Source organism: Nematolebias whitei, chromosome 9 (genome assembly GCF_014905685.2).
Source record: "Nematolebias whitei isolate Nwh7 chromosome 9, NemWhi1, whole genome shotgun sequence".
NCBI classification, from domain to species: Eukaryota; Metazoa; Chordata; class Actinopteri; order Cyprinodontiformes; family Rivulidae; genus Nematolebias; species Nematolebias whitei.
The window spans coordinates 52,720,314-52,738,147 of record NC_056506.1 but is presented as its reverse complement, the minus strand read 5'-3'; the positions used below and the strand labels follow the sequence as shown (position 1 = coordinate 52,738,147).

The 17,834-nt window shown below is 42.2% G+C and overlaps 1 protein-coding gene across 1 annotated transcript in view; it reads right to left on the bottom strand.

The window, feature by feature from the left end:
* LOC119414353 (retinal guanylyl cyclase 2) overlaps positions 1-17,834 on the bottom strand; it is a 214,067-nt gene that overhangs the window by 31,590 nt on the left and 164,643 nt on the right. The window contains exons 17-22 of the mRNA XM_037681446.1: positions 7,207-7,370; positions 2,195-2,318; positions 1,953-2,021; positions 1,653-1,827; positions 1,479-1,577; positions 1,304-1,389 (exon numbers count right to left, since the gene is read on the bottom strand). Of these exons, the coding sequence (XP_037537374.1) occupies positions 1,304-1,389; positions 1,479-1,577; positions 1,653-1,827; positions 1,953-2,021; positions 2,195-2,318; positions 7,207-7,370 (717 nt within the window). The remainder of the gene's footprint in view (positions 1-1,303; positions 1,390-1,478; positions 1,578-1,652; positions 1,828-1,952; positions 2,022-2,194; positions 2,319-7,206; positions 7,371-17,834) is intronic.

The following is a 17,834-nucleotide window of genomic DNA, read 5'->3' as shown; positions in this document are numbered from 1 at the left end:
GAGAGCAGCAGAGGGGAACCAACGAGGGTCCAAGGGCACGAGGAAGGCTGGCAACTGGAGGCAAAAATGGCATGAGGAATACCTGACAGGCCGAGGTATCCAGATCAGGTCATAAGGAGAATCCAAAAACACGAGGAACCAGGAAACATGAGAGGTGATATGCTCCAGCGATGAGTCACACTGGGCTGCAGCCTTTTGTAGATGGAGAGGCTCATCAGGCTGATGGCCGTCAGGTGTTGGTAATCAGCGGCCATCAGTAAGGCAGGCTGCAGGCAGTGGGACCCTTACAGTTGTGATACATCGAGCAATACAGCACAGCAGATAAGAGCGTCTTTACAAGAACTAACTGATTTGTCAGATGATTACTTAGATCCAGGCTAATGTGTAAGAGTATTGCCCTGCACCCTGCCTTCCTCTCTCCTCTACACTCCTAACTGGCAACAGCTGCAGATGATCAACACCCAGGAGGAGTATAAGATGCTTCAGGAACCACTCTCCAGGCGCTGGGACATTGCCTACCAAAGGTAGTTGTGTTCTGGCCAGTTTATCTCTGATATTAGTAGAAACTAATATCGTGTTTTTCTCTGTGTTTCCTCAGAGTTTGGATCTTGCCGTTTACCTGCCCTGCTTGAGTCCCATATGAGCTTTGACTCCTCCTGCCTCTCTACAGCTGCTGTATGCCTTCCAGCACTTGCCTTGTCTACTTGTTGTTTCACCTTGTGCTACTGGAGATCATCTGGACCAAAAACCTTCTCATTCGGTTTCCTGCTACCCACCATAAGAATAATTCAACAAGACAAGTCCTCATCCAACAACAGCCCTTTAATTTCCCGCTCTCTCCCAAGGTGTTCCCGATTCTTCACATTGATGTCTTTATTAACCACACTTCTGTAAATAAACACTGTAAACGATTATCTGAGTCCTGGTCTCTGTTCAGTTCTGGTCTTTCGTCTGGGTAGACCCGCAATCATAACAGGTGGAGCTTTTGTGTTTAAATACAGAAGGAACTAAAGCATCTTGGGTTTTTATTGTATCTCTGTTGGTTTGGGGTAAGAGCATCTCCTTTCAGCTGAAAGCTGTAATAAATGTTGGTAATACTTTTTAACTTGAATCTCTCTGACTGATTGTGTCTTTTCTCCATGTATCTCTGAACCAATGAGAGGAACAGGTGAATAGGCTGAAAAATCTGAGTTGTGTTGATTTTCCTCGACATTCTCAAACAATACAAAACAGTTTAACTAAAATTAAAGTAATTCACCTGACAGTTCATGTCTTATTTCCCTACATGAGCAGGTGAGCATACCTGTGCCTTCCTGGTGTCTATGTGGTATCCCACTTTGAGACTAGTCAGAACTTTGACAGTACTCAGACTGATGTGGATTCTGTAGGCTGGATAATAAAAACATAATTTGTTGATCTTTACTCACATTACAAATGTTAGAAATGTTTGGTTCATAACTGATTTTAGTTTTACATACGCAGTCCACTGGATTCCATGTGAGATGCTGTGGTGACTGTGTCTCCAAACAGACAGTATCTGGGCATGGTGAGTCCAACCACACCTGCAACTACCGGACCTGAATACAGAGAGAAAGTTTGATTTTATTATGGTACATTATTCCTTGTTTGAATGTATATGTGTAAACATAGACCTGAGTGCAGCCCAATGCGTATTTTCACTTTAATTTCAGGCATGTGTTTGATCTTAAAGGCTCCTATTGAATGTAGGATGTCCAAAGACATGTTTGCCACTTCAGCCGCGTGTCGATTCCCATTTCTATTAGGAACACCTGAAGCCACCATATAAGCATCTCCAATAGTTTCTACCTTAATGTGAAACAATAAAAATAATTATTTATATTAAAAAAACACATTAAACCTTCTCATATGCGTACATGTACAGTATGTTGAAGGATGACACAGTTTGGTGAAAGAAGTGTTAGGATCCTTACTTTGTAGACATCATGAGTAGCAATAATGGCATCAAACATGGTGTACAGGTCATTCAGCAGGTCAACCACCTACAAACACAACTTAAGGTAAATGGACAGCTCTGACAGAAGTATAAACCAAAGATGGACACAGGCTAAAATGTGAATCAAGGGACAGTGTAAGTAGTTTGACCCAGGATGAACAACACTGGTAGAAGTGTGAAGGAAAGACAAACACTGTCAGAAGGTTGAACACTTTGTACCTCGATAGGTTCGCTGAGAGCTGAGATGGTGGTAAACCCAACAATGTCACTAAAGTAAAGAGTGCAGTCTGAGTAATGTTCAGGTTGGACCGGCTTCCCTTTCTTCAGAGCCTGAGCCACAGACCTGAAACATGAGGAATATAGTGTCTGATTTGATTAATTAATTTTATATTTCATATACAATAACATTATACATTACAATAGCTAGTTTTTTTTTAATAACAAACATTTCAAGATAGTGTTTTTGTCAGTTCCTTGTTTTGTTTTATTCAAGGAGAAAATTAGTTATATGACTTACAGAAGCAGCAATTCTCTTTTTCAGCTGAATTCAAATATTTGAGAGCTGAACCAGCATTATCAGCTTTTCTGTGTGAATCAGAGTTGGCCCATGATGCAGGCACTATAGACCAGTGTCTGCCAACCCTGGTCCACGAGGAACACTATCATGCAGGTTTTAGTTTTTTCTCTGCTTTGACACACCTAGTTTGAGTGAATGGATGATTAACAGGCTTCTGCAGAAGATGAAGTAGTTATTAAATCACTGAAATAGGTGTTCAGGAACAGGGAACAACTAAAACATGCAGGATGGTGTTCCTCAAGGACCAGGGTTGGGAACTACTGGTATAGACAAATGCTAAAGGTGCCGTCCATCCAGGGGGCATCACAAATGGAAGAATAAAAAGTATAACTTTCTTATCTTAAATAGGTAATTTTATATAATATTTCCTAATGTGAAAAAAAACTAATTTAGCTGCATAGCAAAGTATTTTAAAAGACACTACTATAAATAACAAGAATACTTTGCTTAGGTCTCTTGTCTCTCTTGGAGTGTAGAGGAGGGTAAACGTGACAGAGCAGCAGAAAAAAATGTCAAGAAAGTCTTTTTCTTTTGAAAACAACAGCACTTTCAGCTGAACATGGTTTGCTGATCAATAAACAGCGTTTACACATTTGCACATCGCGTGATGTTCTGCAACTTTGATGTAAATTTGGTCTTTAAAACACTCCACCTTACTTTTCTCACAGAAGTTTGTTCAGAATATTTTAGGTCAATGTTGTCTACATTTTATTAGCAATTTAATTTTCTCTTCTTAGTCTAAAAAAGTTAAATCTGGTCCTCTGGACATTCAAAAAAAATTGTAGAAACGTTTTGTCGTTCATCCGAAAGACTTCCTCAGTCTGAGGTACTGTATTCAGCTCAGTCTTATAAATAGCACCTGCTCACAGTGGATCAATCGGTTTGCTGCTGACAGCAAAAACCAGCTGTTCACATAATCAAGGAAGACCATCAGCCTAAAGATGGATCATTAGCACACTGATGGCTGTTTGCTATTCACAGGGGGCTGAGTGATACTAGCAATAACAGCATTGTAAGAGGGGGACAGTTGAATATGGAGGCTCCGCCCTTGTTTAATGATGGACAAATTATTTTCACAAAGATGGCCTCCTTTACTCCTCTCTCAAACCATCGTTCCCCTCTATCCAGGATGTGAACATCTTCATCCCTGAAAGAGTGACCGCTGGCCTGGAGAGGAGTGTAGACCGCAAAGTCCTGGCCCGATGAGGACAGTAAATAAAGCTTACTCTGATTCTTCTGATTATGAAAAATGCATAGTTTTATGGAATTATTTTTTAAATTTCCAAACCCCCATAGGACTGCTTCACTCCACAGGTTCTTGGTAATATGTATAAGTGTCCCTGTTTGGCATCAGTATATCAAATCATAGGTTACGTAATGTAACCATAGATTTGATGAATTGTGGGTGAAGTATTTTAAGCCACGCCCACCAGTGGGTGTAACCCTGCACACAGCTTGACAACACTGAAAAAACTCTAGTCCAAGCACATCCACTGTGTGGGCCCCACCTCCATTTGTATAAATAGGCTACAGACCCATCATTCTATTCCCAAATAGCTAGATTTTATTCAGCCACTTGGGAGCCAGTGAGACCCAGTGCTTAAAGAGCTTCACCCACATTTCATAGAATCGGTGGTTACAATACGTAACCTACGTTCTATTTCATTGTGTGGCTTGCCCTTTAAGCCACACCGACTAGTTTGCTAAAGACAAGGCTGGATCTAGTCCAAGCCTCACTGGATCCATTCAAACCCAAGAGCGCATAACCAGAAAAAACTAACCTGATCCAGAAGCTCAAATGGATCTTAGCCAGTAAACATAGCACATGCACTAATCTCCATTGTGGGAGGAGTGTGCACAAACCAGGTCTTTGCCTGTGCACACCCTTTAAGAAAACGTTTCAACACGGCTGTTCTGTCATTAAGCCCCTTGTGACAGGAGGAAATGGCTCCAGTGTACGTTTTACTCATGCTGAAGGCCAGGTTTCTGCCCATCAGCAGCTGCAGAAAGAATAAACAACTTAAAGGACAAGAAGTCAGGTGTCCTATTAGCATCTGGAGCCACAGTTTGTGTGCCAACATATTCACTCCCAATGGGGGCTTGCCCCACAGATTCAGGGAAAAAAAGAGTTTGCACTGAGTGTTTTCCCTGATGGTCATTAGATTCTCATTTACCTTGCCAAATCTGGACCAATCTGAAGAGTCAAATCTGGGTTGGGGCACCAATCCTTCTCCTGAGGTCTGCCCCTGGGCATGATATCGGCCTCTCTGTTTAGCACCCTGGGGGATGTAAACAGCTCTGATGGAGCAAAGATGCTTATGTGTTCAGCTGCTGAACCGAGTGAACGCCCCTTGGCGATTTATGTAGGCTGCCGTTGTCCTGTTGTCCATGTATACCATCACATGATGATCCTGCAGCATCAGGGCAAAGTGTTTGAATACTTTCCTCACGGTAATCAGCTCCAGCATGTTTATGTGGAGAGACATGCGAGGGGGCCACCCACTGTCTGGGACAGACATGACCTCGCCCAGTCTGAGAGGGATGCGTCTGTGGACATAGAAAGGAATGATGTCAGTCTGTCCAGGGGAACACCTCTCAGCAGGTTCTGAGGGTTTCCCTGGTGGCTCAGGTCTGCTCCTACAGACAGAGGAGCAGCCATCATTTGGAGCTTGAGGCAAGAGGGGTCAAGATGCTGGCGATTGAGCCATTTCTGAAAAACCCCTTCATGTGGAGTGGGGGGAGGAGTCTGCATGGAAGCTAGAGTTCTCACCATGGACTCATATCGTTTCTGAGTGTGATGAGTGGAGAGTTGGTTTATTTTAAAACGCTTGTTTAAAATTCACCTTCTGCTCTCTGAGTGAAGTTTGTGTTTTAATCAAAACCTTCACATAACAATTACATACACACACACACACACACACAAACGTTATTTCTTCTGCTGTCTTCTTCATGTCTCTTGGGGTGGGTTGGACCAGGAACACACCAGTTGCTGACCTCTGCCGGAGTTCGTTCACTGAGGGGGCCACGAAGGCTGTCCTCTGGGGACAGTGTCAGCTGGGGCTCCTAGGACATATGTCCCCGCAGCTGATGCCGAAGAGGGTTGCAGCTAATCCAGGACCAACTGTAAAAGGCAGGCTGAATAGAACGTCTGGAGTGACAGGGCCTTTCAAAAATGTTCCTTCTTGTCATTACCCTCTGTGCAGGTAGTGTGAGAGGAAAAATAAAAACACAGTAGGGTCATACAACCTGACCTGAGAATTCTGCTCTTAGAATAATGTTGGTAAATCATTCAAACTCCCAATAACATTGCCTTCACACACACGTCCCTCCAAGAAAACACCCTAGATTCACCCCTGGAGCTCCGTCTGACAGAAAAGAGCTGTGTGGCCGGGTTCTGCTTCTTCTGTGGGACCCGGAGTGAAGGAAAGGGGGGGTGGATGCAGCTGAGGGCGCTGAGCATCGCCCGATCATGGCGCTAGCAGCACATGGGGTGCTAATGTTAGCATAAGCATGTGGCTGCTATAGTTTCCTGAGACGTGTACTGAAAACTGTCAGTGAATCCAGCTAAGAGCTGGTCGTTGGGGGAAAAAAAGAGAGTGGGCAGTTGTTGCTAGGGATGCCGAGCCGCTCTGACCCCAGAAAAAGGTAGTCGACAGGTTTGGCTCTAGAGGACGAACAAGTGTTCTTCATCTTAGCAGTAAGAACGTTGCACTCGACATTATATTGACATGCTAGACACAAGGTCAAGCTGGGTCCCGGCGACCAGAGAGCAAGGCAGCTAAATGCCCCACCAAGTCTAGGCCAGGGCTAATAGTTCCAGCACCGCTAGGGCTAGCGTTCGCCACTCATGAAAATGCCTGGCTGAACATGGACAAGCATGCCAATCGCTGGAAGGGAGAAAAACAACCCGACGGCAGTAGTCCTGTCTCCAGCCCTCTAACTGAGAGGGGAAGAGTGAGGCCGCTCGCTAACTCCTTAAATGAAAGGCAGAAACATCCGAGACCTGTCTAGCTCCGAAAGAAAAAAACGAGAGCCTACCTGCTTGTTCTGTTCCGAGGGAGATGGCAGACTGCGCCATTCAGAGCAGCAGATATATCCCATCTGCTAACATCTTTTTCTGTTCTTGGTTTTCTTTTTCTTTCTTTTCCAAGTGTTGCTTAGCTGGCTGAATAAAATGTGGAGTAGAATGACGGGTCCATAGCCTGTTTATATGGACGGACGTGGGGCCCACACAGTGGTTGGCATGGACTAGAGTTTTTTCAGTGTTGGCACACTGTGCGTGGAGTTACACCTACTAGTGGGCATGGCTTAAAGAGCAAGCCACACAATGAAATAGAACTATAATTGCACAACCTGATTTCTAAAAAAAAAAAAAAGAAAAACGTAATATCAAAGACAAAGCTGTTGTTTTGTGTGTTTCTAAATTGGCAGTAACATTTGGAAAATGGTAAAGGTGGTACCACCTAAAATTTTGCCTAGGGCACCACCAATTTTTTTACAGCCAATAATCAGGTAATTATGTATATGTCTGAACAATAATGTAAACATAAATTCTTCTAATTCTTATAAGACACATTAGGAAATCATAGAGTAACTTTTCATCCATTATTTGATGTTTGTATGAACTTAAACATTTGTACGATGCAAGTCTTACTTTGGCAAAAGCTGTCCAACCAATTTTTCTGTCTTGTTTCTTTCAACCTCTAGTTCATCTGTTCGTTCCCTGATAAGATCCTCCAAGTTAGAACTGTACTGCTCCAACATCCGTAGCATGGAGTCGATGATGTTGGCCCTCCTCCCTCTGCTAATGCCTCGAAACTAAAACACAAAACCAACAGGATGAGCTTAGGACCCGACTGCTGGAGCTCCCCAGCAACGCTATTGAAGAATATGAGCAATAACCACAAACTTCAGAGTATTTCCTTTTTTTATAGACCAACACAAAGTGGTGCATAACTGAGAAATGGAAGAAAAATGATACAAGGTTTACAAAAACTTTACAAATAAAAATCTGAAAAGTGTTTTGTTTTATTTATCCCCTTCTACTCTAATACCTCAAATTAAAATCTATTTGAGCCATCTGCTTTCAGAGGTCCCTAACAGTGTTTGCAGTTTATTCTCAGTATAAATCCAGCTATTAGATACAGAACCTTCATCATTCTTCATACAGCTTCTACCCTGAAGTTGTTAGACTCATGAATCCCTAATCAGGATTATCACTGTGAAAAAAAAAATCTATGTAATGACATCTAAAAAAGTTAAATCTGGTCCTCTGGACATTCAAAAAAACCCAAAACAAAGCAAAACAACAAAAAAATGTAGAAACGTTTCGTCTCTCGTCCGAGAGACTTCTTCAGTCTGAGGTGCTGTTTTCAGCTCAGTCTCTTAAATAGCACCTTCTCAGGGTGGATCAACCAGTTTTGCTGCTGACAACCAAAACCAGCTGATCACATGCTCAAGAAGGACCATCAGCCTAACAATGGATCATTAGCACACTGATGGCTGTGTACTATTCACAGAGGGCTGAGTGATACTAGCAATCACAGCATTGTAAGAGGGGGACAATTGATCACGTAGGCCTCCACCCCTGTTTAATGATGGACGGTTTCTTTTCACAAAGATGGCCTCCTTTACTCCTCTCTCAAACCATCGTTCCTCTCTATCCAGGATGTGAACATCTTCATCCCTGAAAGAGTGACCGCTGGCCTGGTCTACACTCATCTCCAGGCCAGCGGTTAGCGGTCACTCTTTAATCAGTGTCTGAGTCAGATTTTCTCGCTGCGGCCCAAAGATGATCTCTCCTGTGCAGGAGGTCAGCTAGCTCTGGAGTAAACCAGGGGCTGTCTCGTCCCTTAATTCTGAACTGACGAAAAGGAGCATGTAAGTTCAGGAAATAAATGAAATTATTATGGAAATAGTTCCAAGCAGAGTTCACGTCATCAGTTAACAGAATATGATGCCAGTCAAAGTGAGACAGATCCCAGAGGAATGACTGTTCACAGAAATGTTTCTGTGAAAGAGAAAGAGATCTGTGATCTCAATGGGATTTGCCTGGTTAAAAAAAGGTTAATAATGTAGATGAACATATGCATGATATATTCATAAATTAAACGGGTTCTTTCATTTTTCTGGACTGTATATAACGTGCATTGAATTTAATAAAATGTATCGTGAGACGTTATTTATCTTTGACCCATCAAAATGAATGTGGTCATTTATTTACAGAATCAAAGTTTAACATCAAACATTTACATTAATTTGGCACATTGAAAAATAACAACATGGCTAATTTTAGCAAGCTATACAAGTGATTGATTATCCACACGGCGGTGGATGAGAACTTTACACAGACATTTCTAAAATTATCTGGAATGATTTCTACTTGATAGAAGAATTTAAAGAGGAAAGATGAAGTTTAGTGGGAGAAAAAGATGGGTGAGGGGTTTTGTTTACGTCGGCACCAGAAACGACACTCTCCATTCGAACCCAGCTTTCCTCGGTACGCTCGGTAGTAAACTTGACTCGTTACCTCTCTGAAGATGAATCAGCGGATACGGAGTTCCAGTTAACGCTACCTGTCCAGCGTCTCCGTAGGATGGCTGTGAATCATCCGAAGTAGTGACGGTATTCCGTTCGACACAAATTCACCTCAGCAAGTGGACTTCACATGAGTGGAGTCCGTCAGAGTTCCACCCAGATGTGGAAGAAAGTTATAATCCCAAAAGACTCGGAAGAGCTCTGTGGTCATGTCAGGACCTTCCTGTTTCCCAGCATGGGAACTCGACCGCAACCTCGGCTCGACTCAACTGGAACTTTGACCCAACAGGGACTCCGACCCAACAGCAACTGGGGTGAACTAGGAAGTACCGACATTTTAAAGGGCTCTATTTCCGGTTCATTTGGGAGTTTTCTTATTGGTCAATGTCGACCAGACAGGGGTGTGTTTTGTGACGTAAGAGGTTACTAGAAGTCAGAAAACAGCAAGAATGTTATGGAACAGATTGAAAATGTTTTCAGACAGACGAGAGAAATGTTTGGGCGAGTTTGGGAAAACAGGTGCCAGCTTCTCTGTTTACGTCTGAGAGGATTTAAAAACAACACAGCTCGTTCCAACACTTGTCTGCTTAGACTCCGACCTTGGACCAAACCTACACTGCTCATTCAAAGACAGAAAATCAGAAAATGCATAATTACTCCGTAACAGACCTTAACATGAATTCTAACTTTGCATGAGGATTAAAAATAATCATTATTACTGTTTTCACAGTTAATAAAAATTGATTAGTTCACTGTAACATCTAAAATGTTTGAACTAAAACACTTTGATTATCAAACATTTGTAAAACAGTAATGATCATAGAAAAGAGAGTGTTCTTTCACTTGAATTTTCAAGAAAGAAAGTCTCAGGATGGGTGAACCTGTATTTCTGGATTCAAATCAATGAAATGACAGTTTCTGTCCCACAAGGTTCTTAAGGTCAAGGGTTTTGACCTTAGGCTTAGTTCACTACAGTAATAAATTTCACGTTGCTGTGTTCATTCATTCTCACCTGCTCACACTGACTCATGTTTGCGCTGCTGTTGTTGTTCGGCATATTGTTTTTGTACTATTTGGGCTTAGTGTATTCTTAGTTTTAGCGTATTTCTTAGTTCATATTTTAGATCTTATCACTGGGGTTTTTTAATTTTTTTTTTTTTACAATTTATACTGTTGTTGGATGTAACTGGGACTCTGTGTACATAATTTTGTTAAACCACATGTGCCACATGTAGTGTGATAGACAATAAAAGAACCTTGACTTGATTTGATCATAAAACAACATAATGAAGATTAATGAACATATCAGACAGTTTAGAGATAAAGATGTTCAGACATTTAAAGCATGTTTATGTCAGGGGAATTTAGTAAAGGGTTATGGATGTTCAAGGTTCTTTATTGTCATTCATATCACATGTGGTACATGAGGTGGAATGAGATTTTTTACCCAAGGTCCCAGTTACAATCAAAAATAGCAAAAAAAATTAAGTAGGGATGTGGCCGATCTGATCCAGTATCGGTATCGGCCTCCGATACCAGCATAATTTGCGTATCTGATTTTTCCGATCCACCTGCCGATATTTCCGATCCATGATGCAAGTTGGCTTCAAACTATGGAATGGATTTCCTGAACGTCGGCGTGTCTCATGAACCCAGAGTAATAAGACCCGCCTCACATGCAGGAAATCCATCTCATAGTTTGCAACAAGAAATCACGTAAATATATATATATATATATATATTTGTGGGGTGAGGCCAGTCTAGATTACGGTTAGCATACACACCTGTTAAAAGCTGCCCAGACTGAAGCCCTATATCCCTACAATTAACACTGTTGCCTTACAGCAAGAAGTTCCTGGGTGAGGACTACAACGTGAGGACTGAGTTAGCAGTACTGTGGCTAACAGCTAACCAAATTTTCATCGAAACATGTCCACTGTGTGGAAGTATTTTACACTAGAAACACCTCAAAACAAGACAGCAACATGCAATGTCTGCAGAGCCATAGCACCACATTAAACCGTGGTAAAGTTAGTTTTACATTTGACATTCGAGCTCCGTGCTTCAGCGGTGCGGTACTGTCTTTGAAACCGAAAGAGGCTACTCGACCCCGGCCAGCCGCATCCAATCTGCCCCGCACAGTCTGTCTGTCTCCGAGGAGGGACAGACTGAGCACGGCTGCCCCAAAATCATCATAAAGAAAACATTGAATGAAAAGAGTGCAGAAAGAAGAAAAAATTCTTAGATCTGCCCCTTATAAAATATAAAACAACTTTAAACAATCACTTAAATTAATCACTTTAATACCCACTTTAAAACTAGGAATAAAAAGAAACATGTTTTGTGTTAGCAGAATTTAATTCTAACTATAAAACTTATCCAACATTAATAAAACATACCTCAAGTTGCCTTTTTGGACATGCATGCATATATTTGTACAAATTGTACTTGAGAGGAGATTATCAATCAATCAACCTTTATTTATACAGGTAAATCCCATTGAGCCTCGAGGACTCATTTACAAGAGAGACCTGATTTCAACAAAGAAAGATGACAACAATGGACAACAGCAACAACAATAAGCAGTTATAAAAACTCATACTACAGTTTTTTTTTTTTTTTTTTTTTTAACAAATAGGATGGCTAAAAGGAAAAAGGTAACAAAACCAAAAAAACTGCTAGATTCCGAGACAAATGTATAAAACTAAAAACAGGAACATGTCTGCATTGGTCCCTGCCAGGAGTCCAACAGATTCTTAAAGCCACTTAGAGAGGTCAAGGTCGAGAGCTTCAAATCTTTTTGTAAGATATTCCAGGAAACAGGAGCGGAGTAGGAGAAGGCCCTTTTGCCTAGTTCAGTCCTCACTGAGGGAACACTGCAGGTAATAATGTCCTGAGAGCGCACTCCGTAGCTGCACTCACGCAGAGACATGTAGGAGGAGATGTATGAAGGCAGCAGACCAAGAAGTGATTTAAAGATGAAAATGTACCAGTGAGAGAGTCTGCGTGAAGTTAATGATGTCCAGTTAACCAATGAATACAGGGTGCAGTGGTGGGTACGATAATCACAGCCAGTTATGAATCTTAGTGCACCATGATAGACAGCATCCAACATCTGCAGGGTTCTTGTAGGAGCGTTCATGTAAATAATATCACCAAAATCAATTGAGGGAAGGAAAGTCACAGATACAAGGCGTTTTCTAGCATTCAGGGTTAGACAGGATCTGTTTCTGAAAAAGAAACCCAGTTTAACTTTCAGTTTCTTTACCAAGTTTTCCACATGGAGCTTAAAAGAAAGATGTGAGTCGACCAAGATACCCAAATATTTATAGGAATCAACAAACTCAATGGGGACACCATTTGAGGATAAAATCGGAGGAAGAACTGCTGGGACCAACTTCCTATTTGAAAAAAGCATCCCTTTGGTTTTTTCGGCATTTAGGACAAGTTTGAGGCGGAACAAATCAGTCTGGATGATGTTGAATGCAGATTTCAAAAGCTGGAAAGCCTTAGCAACTGTTTTAGCTCGACAATAAACAACTGTGTCGTCAGCATAGAAATGTATGGATGCATTAGGGATGTTTTTACCTACATTATGTATGTAGATTGTAAAGAGGGTGGGTCCTAAGACTGAGCCTTGTGGTACACCATTGTTGAATGTTAAATAACTGGAGGAAGTACCATTATGTTGAACACATTGCCTCCGGTCTGAAAGATAGTTAGAGAACCAACCAATGGTGTGATCTGAGAAACCGATTTCTGAGAGTTTATGACACAAGATGTTATGATCCACAGTGTCAAAAGCTTTAGAAAGGTCTAAGAAAAGTGCAGCACAATAATCTTTAGCATCCAGTGCTTCAACAACGTCATTAAGAACCTTCAGTGAAGCAGTGGTTGTGCTGTGTTGTTTCCTGAAACCAGATTGATGTGGAAGTAAGATGTTAAATGAGTCCAGGTAATTTTTGATTTGAGAGTTTATCAGTTTTTCTAGAACCTTGGCTAAAATGCAGAGTTTAGAGATTGGTCGATAGTTGTTCAGTGATGTGGGGTCACCTCCCTTTAGCAAAGGAAGAACAAAGGCTGTTTTCCAAGCGTCTGGGATGGAGTTTTGTCTTATGGAGAGATTGAAGATGTGGGTCACAGGGACTGAGATGATGTGAGCAGCCAGCCTTAAGAAATAAGGTGGAAGTTCATCTGGACCTGCAGATTTTTTAGGATCAAGATCTTTTAACAGTTTATTGACCTCACTGACTGAGAATGGAGAAAAAGAGAAGGTGTGATTAACTGAGGATTGACTTGTAGGAGGGATTTGATTTGTAGAAGTTTGGTTATTAAGTGAAGTGGCTGATTTTTTGTTAGTAACTGTGTCAAATAAAGAACCAGAAGCAACAAAATGTTTGTTGAAACAGTTCAGGATCTCGTGCTTATTTGACACAGGAACAGAGTTAACGAGAAGTTGTAATGGGAGGTCAGATGATTGGGGGGTGCCTGAGAGAGATTTAATTGTTTTCCAGAATCTGTTAGGGTCATTTAGATTTTTGGAAGTCTGAGATAAGAAATAGTTGCGTTTTGCTGCTTTAACACTAGAAGTCCCAGGAATTTTGACCTCCCCCCAGAAGTCCTGAAAAAGGGTCAAAAGACCCTTAGCACTAGAGTGACTAGATTTTCAAGATCCTGAGGACAAACCCCCTCCTTCTCCTCAACAATTTGCGGGCCATTAACTGCCATTTGTTTTAAATATGCACACAAGTAACTCAGACACACCCACCTCACCAGACTGCATTCCAATGTCCAATCCAGGGAGCGGGGGATTTAGAAGCCAGGTTCACTTGCGCAAAAAAGCGCAACCTTAGTCAAAGTAGTGCTTCAAACCGGACAACTCTGATGGCTCCAATTAGCATCCTTTCATTTGTAAATGTGGCCATTGCCTTAGGAATCAGCAGGGGAGAGATAAGCTGAACTCACACAAACGTCCATCTAATACTCCAAACAGATGCGAAATCAACTGGTTATATTTTGAACTTATATCTCTTGGTGGCACGTTAGTGCACATTTTGAACAAATTGAAGTCGATTTACCGTTTATTTTTCAATTGGTTTGGCTCATTTCTTGAAACCGAGATGACATTCTCAAAACACCATGTGAAACACAACTCAAGAGACTTTGCATTTTGAGGTTACTGACAATTTGTATGAAACACATATTTTGTTTTGAAGCATACATGAAGTGTTTTGGGAGAGATGCATTATCCAGGTCATTTTGCCAAATGAACAAAACAAAACAAAAGTTTGCAAAACATACACTCTGTTTCAAGATATATGCAAAAGTTTTTCTAAAAGATTTTAGTAATGTTTTTCTTTCAGAAAAAAGAGAAGTGGGTTCAAAATGACAGTTTAGAAAAAAATAACCAAATTAATTGTGAGAAGAAGGCATGCAAGGAGAAACTGCTTCAGCAACAACCTTCCACACCCAGCCCTGGCAAAAGGGCAAAGTGTCAGATCAAACATCGATGCACGAACAATTGTGCAACTGTGAGATGCGTCAACTGCTACAAATACACATGTGGCAAATGTACCAGGGACATACCCTGGCAGTGCCAGGTATGTTTCGACAGTGCAGATGGACTGCTGAGTGAGTGCTGAAATGCCAGTCACACAAGGAGGACATGCCACTCACACACACGCAGCCCCCCCACTAGAGCATAGTGTAAATATGTGTAGAATTGTTTTATCCCTTGTATTTTTATGACAAAAATAAAAAGCATGGAAACAAATAACGGTTGTTGTTTTTTGTATTTCTCATGCTGAAGTTTTAGTCCTCTTGACTTACACACAATTGCTTATGGTCTGTGCTTTTTTGCTCAAAACTAAGCTAAATACTATATATATCAAAACAAAATATGTGTTTCATACAAATTGTCAGTAACCTCAAAATGCAAAGTCTCTTGAGTTGTGTTTCACATGGTGTTTTGAGAATGTCATCTCGGTTTCAAGAAATGAGTCAAACCAATTGAAAAATAAACGGTAAATCGACTTCAATTTGTTCAAAATGTGCAACAACGTGCCACCAATATATATATAAAAAATCTTCATATTATAAAATACAATAAACTGAATATAACTAACTAGAAACTAAATGGCTAAACTCAATGGAAAACAGTTAGTTGGGAGTTAAGCGTGCCCCCTCCTGTGGTGCACCAGTAATGGCCTTATTTACAAAACAAAAGCGCCTGTTAACAGCTCATTATAGGATGTTAGCTAAAATCCTTCAGGTCACTCGACCTGTCTCTGGGTTCCAAAGGTAGAAATGTTAAATGACCCTTCTCTGGGACTTCTAGTGTTAACAGCAGTTGTGCATTTATTCCTCATCTGTCGGAAACTCAACCAGTCAGTGTCTGAGCCAGATTTTCTCGCTGCTGCCCAAAGATGATCTCTCCTGTGCAGGAGGTCAGCTAGCTCTGGAGTAAACCAGGGGCTGTCTCGTCCCTTTATTCTGAACTGACGAAAAGGAGCATGTTTGTTCACAAAATAAATGGAAACTATTATGGAAATAGTTCCAAGCAGAGTTCACATCATCAGTTAACAGAATACGATGCCAGTCAAAGTGAGACAGATCCCAGAGGAATGACTGTTCACAGAAATGTTTCAGATCCCTTTTTTTAATTAATCTGGGCTTAGAAGGTGGAAGTTTAATATTTCTTAAAGCCGCTGTCACACAATGATCACTCAAAAGATCAGCGAATACACCTGTACCAGGGAATTTGTGAGGCATATTAGTTAGAAACAGGTCTAAGATGGAGGAATTGTCAGGGTGGCTTTTATTTAATCTGGTGGGGGAGTCGATCAGTTGGGTTAAATTAAAAGACAAGCAACATTCCTTGAATTTGTCACAGAGGGGGGTCGACTTACACCAATCAATGTTGAGATCTCCAGCTAAAAAGACCTCTGTGAATTTTAAATTACCAAGGAATTCCTTAATGGCATTTAATGCCTCAGGAGAAGCGGATGGTGGACAATAGCAGCAGACTACAGTTAAAACCTGGCCTCCATTCAAGGTGATGTTTACAGATAAGGCTTCAAACTGATTTGGAATTGTTTTGGAAGTCACAAGACTTGAAACCAGGGTATCTCTAATGTAAATAATGACTCCACCCCCCCTTTTTTGACGATCACAGCGGTAGATGTTAAATCCATTGATTGCCACGTCATTATTCATTACAGATTTGTTGAGCCAGGATTCAGAAATAAAGATAACATCAGCCCCAGAAGAACTGACCAGGATTTTCACAGCATCAAGTTTTCTCAGAAGGCTACGAGCGTTTACATGCAGAAAATGAAGCCCAGAGGCGTTTTTAAAGTCATTTGGTGTGCTATAATTAGTGGGGGGTCCAGGGTTGGGCTGAATTCCTGAGAGCAGTAACAACATTATTATCAGACATTTTCTTGAGTTTTTTGTGACTGATGTGTAATTACAGGAGTTAACAGTGTGGCAATTATCACCCATAATCGAACCATGAGAAACATTAATGAAGACGTGATCATTCAGAACACAAAAACAGTGAAAGTTGCAGTGATGGACAGATTCAGGTGTATTAACAAGATTCAGTGACTCCAGATAATCTGAGAACTGAAAATAGTGACAGTAATATGAATGATGCAAAAAAGATTCAGACCATAAAATGTCACAGTTCAAATGGGCAAACAAACCCGACGAGGTGGCCCAACTGCAGTTTGAGTCAGGCTGAGGGGGGCTCCGGTCCCCCTGTGAAGAAGGATGGATGGATGGATGGATGGATGCTCCCATGAGAAACAGAAGCTGGGTCCAGAATCAACAGGCCAAAACAGAAACAGAAAATTTGCAGCAAATAGCAGAGCGAGCTGCCAGAAAATCCTCCTGAAGTGAAAGGCATGGTCCTAGCTCGTTTCAGGTCAACAGGGGCCAACAGCGTGATCCGGAATAAAATTAATTATTATCCAGGTGAGTTTGGATGGAGGCCTGCAGCAGCTCCGATACAAACTCCGAACTTCACTCGAGCACCACGCAGCCCTGCTCCTCCACGCTGCTCCTCCACGCTGCTCCTCCGCTTCTCAGCACCCGACAGCACGGGACACCCCTGGTGAAAAACGACACTGACCGGAGAGGCTGAGGCTGAAGTCGGCAACTGGTCCGGTCCGGTTCTGCTCCAGTTCGGCTCCGGCGCTCCAAGCACGAGAGACGAAGAGGCTGAAGATATCCCTGGCCCGGTTTTGCTCCGGTCCGGCGGCCCAGTCTGGCAGCGCGGTTCTGCTCCGGTCCGGCAGCCCGGCAGCCCGGCAGCCCAGCAGCGCGGTTCTGCTCCGGTCCGGCGGCGCTTCAAAGCACCGGAGCGTCTCCTCCAGGTGAACACAACGACTCCACGGAGGTGGATCGTCTTTCAGTAAAAGTAACGGCTGCTCACTGAAGCTGAGACCGGCTCTGTAGAAGACGAATTTCCCCACATCCACCTCGATTCGGTTCTGGTCCAATTCGAGGGTCACAGGTACACTTCCCCCACACCTATGGAGACACCACGAGGGCCAGTCCAGCTGAAAACCAGCGAAATACCACCCGGCGATATTTGTCGGAACCAGGTAGAACCACAAAGGTCCAGATAAGAGTTCGTTGAGGTCCAGAGAGAGAGAGAAAAAACAGCGGACCTTCGTGCGTCGACTCCCCAGCCCGAGGGGTCACCTGGCCGGCAGGGTGCGCTCAGAGTGACCGATGGGG